The sequence below is a fragment of the Apodemus sylvaticus genome, chromosome 11, assembly GCF_947179515.1.
Source record: "Apodemus sylvaticus chromosome 11, mApoSyl1.1, whole genome shotgun sequence".
Taxonomy (NCBI): Eukaryota; Metazoa; Chordata; class Mammalia; order Rodentia; family Muridae; genus Apodemus; species Apodemus sylvaticus.
This window is the reverse complement of record NC_067482.1, coordinates 33,807,164-33,813,518: the sequence shown is the minus strand read 5'-3', so window position 1 is coordinate 33,813,518 and position 6,355 is coordinate 33,807,164. Positions and strand designations below refer to the sequence as shown.

At 41.3% G+C, this 6,355-nt stretch overlaps 1 protein-coding gene across 1 annotated transcript in view; it reads left to right on the top strand.

The window, feature by feature from the left end:
- Nucleotides 1-682: 682 nt before the first annotated feature.
- Nucleotides 683-6,355, top strand: part of Exoc1l (exocyst complex component 1 like) — a 20,382-nt gene continuing 14,709 nt past the window's right edge. Inside the window, exon 1 of the mRNA XM_052198602.1 lies at nt 683-803. Within this exon, the coding sequence (XP_052054562.1) occupies nt 683-803 (121 nt within the window). The remainder of the gene's footprint in view (nt 804-6,355) is intronic.

Here is a 6,355-nt window from a genome sequence, read left to right as displayed (position 1 = left end):
TGGAGGCACAAATAGAATTAAAGTGGTTCCATCTAAATGTCCATTTTAAAAATAATTGAGACCCAGGGATTGGTGCAAACTCTTGGACACAAAGGCTAGATAGAGTGCATTGCAAGAGGGCAGAGGAAAACAGAGAGGAGACTTGTTGGAAGCGTTGGGTGCAAGCACAGATGTCTTTTTTTTTTTTTTTTCTGGGCAGTGAAAGCGAAGTTCTTAATGGAAGATGATGCCAATCAATAGCGCCAGACAGCTGATTTATATAATGGCCTCACGCTGAAGTAGCGGTCTTTCTCTGCATAGCGCTCCTGTGAAAGGGGAAAGGTTGCTGACCCGGGGGACTCCCCAAGTAGATCTGTGGCCATCTGTCAGTGTTCATCGATATGATCCCCCATCAGCGACCCACAGGCGGGCTCCCAGAGAGCAGCCTGCTGCAGGCAGACCGGATGCTGAATGAAGATGACGAGGGGGTTAAAACCGGATTTGGGCTGCTGAGGTGGGGCTGCCAGTGAGCAGGCACCCACTGGCAGGAGCCTGGCGTTTTGCTAGGAGTAAGAAGGTAAAGAGAGTGGGAACCCGGAGGCTTGCCCACCCAAAGGAGACATCTAAGCTGCAGCAAGCAGCAGCCCTCAGCAGCAAGGGAGGCGTGAGCTTGAACCAAAACAGGAGCCAGGTGGAACGGGAGATGTCATCGCTGGTGAAGGAAGACTTGCAGAAAAGACTATTTAAGCCGCTGGCGCAGAAACTCTGCGAGTTTATTGAGATCGAGGTCTCTGTCCAGGACAGGTATTACCTCTGTGTGTCAGGTGAGCATCACTTTCTGATATCATTTCAAAATGCAAAGAGCTCAACGGAGCGTAAGGGGTAGAGGGGAATCGTATATGCCTCCCTATCCAACTCAGACATGCCTGGATCTTCTGGAGAGTTTAATTAGCCAAGTAACGGAATCTATAGTCTACGGACTTTTTAAAGCACCAAAGTGAACCTAAAAAGTGTGTTTGCATGAATCGTTCAGATGCAAAACTGGGTCTATCCTTCTCTTGGTTTGATCGGTTTTTTTTCCCTCCAAACGTTTATCTGATTTGCTTCACAGCATAAGGTTTTGATGTACAAAGGCTTACTTTTAAAAATTCAATAGCATTCAGAATATGATTAAATGCATTGCAGAACCAAATTATACAGTCATTCCCAATGACTTTCTGTCCTGGAACATAAACAGAACCTTGGGCTTCTTTTCCGGGGACCTATTGAGACTTCATGGTAGTTTATTTTGAAGAAAGAAATTCTTTTTTTTTTTTTGTAAAGATTCTCCTACAGAAAAACAATACTAATACTTTAATAGTAGAAATTAGTCCATGAAGACAGAACTTTACAGACAAGGGGACAGTCCCTAATGTAGATATCTGATGTATACAGTATTTAAGAATAAATTATTCCTTCCTGTTTTTAAAATATGTGAAAATTGTCCATGTACTGGCTTTTTCATTAATTTTGATTTTCTAAACCTTTTATGAATTTAGATGGAAATGTTGGTGTCATTACTGAGTTTGAGATGTAGGTCTCCCTTTTCCTGGCCCATGCCTCTCAGTACCCTTCAGGGGCTTGAAAAAAAGAGCTCAGAATCTCTGAGTGATCGTTGAGGTGTTCCTCTTTAAGGCAAGCATATAGTTTCAGACAATTATTATCTCTATCTACCTGATAACTGGTTTAGAAAAGCTTTATAAGATGCTAAGAGGAAGCCAAGCATCTTTAAAGGAAGTTCTAAAAAGTCTTTAAAAGTTTATAATTTCTAATACATGTAAAAATATGTATCCAACAATAAGAATAGTAATAATACCTAATACCTAATTGTAGTAAAATAAGCATATTTTGCTACACATATGAGATATGGGGATTTGAAGTATCAACAAACAGAAGGGGCTTAATCAGCTCATAATAAGGAATTATGTAAAAAAGTAAATTAAAATTACGTAGTAGACCACATTGGGTCTTCACCACCAAATCACTGAATCAAAAGGTATTTTTATCCACTATGCTAGAGAGTATGTGCATTCTAACATAAAGTATAGGAATTTTTACCTCTTAGGAGTCCTGCTTTGTCACAGTAAGTTCTCATTGGGTGGCATTGGCAGTGTTTTAAAAGAATCAAATTTAAAATAAAAAAGCCAGAATATGTTATGGATCTAATTTACCAAACATATCTTAGGGACTCCCTTCAAAAATTATGTAACGAACTAAATTTGTTCTAAGTTTAAATATACATGTACATATATACATAATATACACATGTATATTATGCATATACTATATACATATATATGTGTATATACATATATATTTATGGGTATATATATGTATATACATACATATATGTATATAGTATGTATGTAAATGTAGGATATATCCTACATTTACACATTTAGAGGGTATTCAGTGATTCTGATGTATACTAAGGAAATTAAACTCTTCTCTGAGATGAGGAAGAAATGATTTCATGATTTTCAACATAAAGTTAACACACTAAGTTTTGTTAGCTCCCTCGATTTCATAGCTATATGTCAGGCCCATCAATCTGGGAGCACATTCCAAAACTGGAACACGGTTTTAAAGTGACCGTTACAAAACATTCCGACAGAACAGCACTTTGAGTGATGCTTGACCCTCCTAAGAGCGTGACCATGTGTTACCTGGAAAACATGAATCAAGCAAGTCGCCGGGTATTTGTTGAAGCTGGCACTCCATGCTTCGAGCACTGTCTGTCTCAGGGAGGAGAGTCGCGTGACTGTCTTGTCATGCTCTTTAATCCAGGGGGTCTTCCTTATGAGACCTATTGGTCCAGAGTACTTACATTCCATCGTGCATTTCTCTGATTAAGGAGAATGTATTTAAACACGGTTGAACCGCCTTCTCATCTGTATAGGGTCCATCTTTTGCAACGATTTCAAAACAAGGATTGCTTCCTATTAAATCTTAGTGATTCTATGACTGATATCAAAATAAGACATTATAGTCGTGCAGTGATGGCGCATGCCTTTAATTCTAGGACTTGGGAGGCAGAGGCAGGTGGATTTCTGAGTTCGAGGCCAGCCTGGTTCCAGGACAGCCAGGGCTATACAGAGAAACGCTGTCTCAAAAAGCCAAAATAATAATAATAATACATTATAAATCCAATGTCCCTCTCAGTAGTTGGCTACAAAGTACACTGGGCATTCTCAGAGACCTACATCCTTTGCATCTCAGACTTTTTCCCACTTAAAACACCACTCTTTTCTGGCAAATAAAGGCAGTATCTTCTGCTGAGGGAAGGAGGTCTGTTGCCTGCAGGTGGGAGGAAAGAATAAGTCACCTGTGTAATGAGAGGAATGGAAACCTGTGCTGTAGCATTAGCTAACACTAAGTGGGAAGGAAAGGAGCAAGGTGGGACAGGCCAGGAAACTCTTGACATCAGAGCTCATTGTGAAACCTATTTGTTGCCTGTCGGCTGTGAAACTGAGGATAAGATAAAGATCCGTTATGGGCTCCCTGCTGACAGCTGCGCATATGAACTCAGAGCGGTTGTGACAGCATGCACACCACCTGCATATGCTCAAGCCAGATAAAACCCCACGTAGAAAGGGGCGGTGGCCATGGCTTCCTTCCCTAGCTGGGGAGCGATTGGCAGCTGATGGCTACTGGAAGAAGGGGAATCTCAGTTCTCTTCAAGGGTGTGGCCCTTGGTGGGCTGAGCATGCTCAGGCGGATGGCCACCCAACCAAGAGCCTATGGGAAGCCCAAACTAGACTTACTCGTTTAAAAGGGGGAGGGGTGACACAGAGTTGAGTGTGTAGGTAAGGTAGGTGATGAATCCCGGAAGAGTTGGGAGAAGGGCAAATTGATCAAAATGCAATGTATGACATTCTCAAAAAAAGACTAGTAAAAAATTTAAACACCTATGAAGTATACTCCTCTACAATTCTCCCTTAATTCTTATTAATGATAATTTATATTCTAGGTAAAAAATGTAGAGCCTTAAAAGAGGTATCTTAAAGTTTTAAAAATATAGAAAATATTTAATGTCAATGTATATATAAATATGTATAATATATATGTGTGTGTATATATATATTGGATTATGTATAAGTTTATATTCATAGTTTAAAATAGCAAAATATATACTGTTACCTTCTAAATTATACACGTATTCATATATAGATTATTTTAAGTGTTCTTATGCTTTTCAAGAAAATATTTTTCAATCCTGTTTTTGTTTCAATAAAAATCACTTTATTGGAATGAACTCACAAATACAAGTATTACGCAGCTAGACTGACATGCGTAGTCAGCCACATGGCTAGTTTCAATGCTATATATTTGGTTAATTTGTATATTCACTTTACATTCCAATTGCACCTTCTTCCCCCCACCCCCCACCCCCATCCTCTCCTCCCAGTCTCCCCCCCCCCCCTCACCTCACCTTCTCCTCTCTCTCCGCTTTCTCCTCAGAGAAGGGGAGGCCTCCCATGGAAATTAACTTGCCTTGACATATCAGTTGCAGTAGGACTAGGCACATCTTCTCCTATTGAGGCATACAAGGCAGATCCCTTTTTTCCAAGGGGAAAGGAATCCAAAGGCAGGCAACAGAGTCAGAGGCAGCTCCTGGTCCTGCTGTCAGGAGTCCCACATGGAGACCAAGCTGCGCATCTGTTACATCTGTGCAGAGGGCCTAGGACAGTCCCATGCCTGCTCTCTGGTTGGTGCTTCTGCCCCTTGAGGCCCTGTGGGCCCAGGTTAGTTGATCCTTGTGGTGTCCTTGGTATCTCTTGTCTCTGTCTTTCCTCTCTTCCATAAGATTCCCCAAGCTCTGCCTAATATTTGGCTGTGAGTCTCTGTATCTGTTTCCATCAGTTGCTGGATGAAACCTCTCTGATGACAGTTAATCTGGGCTCCTGTCTGCAAGTGTAGCAGAATAGTGTTATACGAAAGTATAACATTAATAGTGTCAGGGGTGGGCTCTCTCTCCTAGCAAGGGTCTCAAGTTGAGCCAATCATTGGTTGGCCCTTTCTTCTATTTCTTTTCCATCTTTATCTTTACACATCTTGTAGGCAGGACAAATTGTGAGTGGAAGATTTTGCGACTGGATTTTTTTTAACATTTCTTTTTATAAACTAAAAAATATTTATTGCATACAATATATTTTCTTTCGATCATGGTTTACCCTACCCTAACTCCTCCCGGATCCTCTCCACCTCCCTAACCACTTGGCTTTATGTCCTCCTCCACCACCTCTCTCCTTCCCCTGCTCTCTTCCTCCCCTTTCTCAGTGCCTTAAAAACAAACAAAAAAACAAAAAAAAAAAAACAAAAGCAGATAAGACACAAAATATTAAATCCAAACAAATAAGCAAAAGACAGGTAAAACCAAAAATGCTGAACCGGAGCAGGGAGAAAGTCCACAGAGATCTATCTCACTGAGTGCATCTTAGCTTTGCTGACTATTCCTGGGCTTGTCCTGGAGTGTGGTTGCTGTATCAGTGTGACTCCACAGGAGAAAACGGATTTCCCCCTTGACAGCAGGTATCGATTGCAGATTGCTGCTTCATTAGGGGGAGCAACCTGTGTCTATTTCCCCCGAGTGCTGAGTCCCCATCTGTCTTGAACCTGTGTAGGTCCAGCGCTGCTGCCTGTCTCTGTGAACAGATGTGAACTTCCGTACAGTCAGAGTGGCCATCCTGAAGCCACGGGGCTTCACTCAGGGTTTTCCATTTTCACTGCCAACTACGTTTTTACGCACTTACCCACAAGAAAAGAAGAAAAGAAAACCATGACAGTTGAAACAAGAAAAGCGTTTAGCTTCATAGCCTCTTTCCTGTCTCGGGTGTCTTTTTGCCCACATGGTGACCTAATGTTACCCTTTCTTAGTCTCTCTTCTAAATGTTGTACTGTACCTACGTGTGCAGCTGTTTACTTAGATGGACTTAGAATGTATACTGTTAAGTGAGGTAACCCAATCTCAAGGAGACGAAAACAGTGTGTTCTCCCTCATGCTGATCCTAGCCTGTAATGCAGGCACTCACAATGTATGAATGTAAATTCAAAACAAGTGACACTTGTCAGAATTAAGACAAGGAGCACAGCCTTTTCTTTTTCCTTTCATTTTTTCAAGAAGAGTTTCTTCTATATGTAGTGTCCTGGAATTTACTCTATAGACCAGGCTGCCCTTGAACTCACAGAAGTACCTGCTTCTGTCTCCCAAGTGCTGGGAATAAAGGTGTGAGCCATCACCACTGACTAAGGAAAATTTTTCTACACATTCAGTTTTGATGCCACCCAGAACTTTTTTCTCTGTGACCCAAAGAAAAGAACAATTGAGCCCCATCGC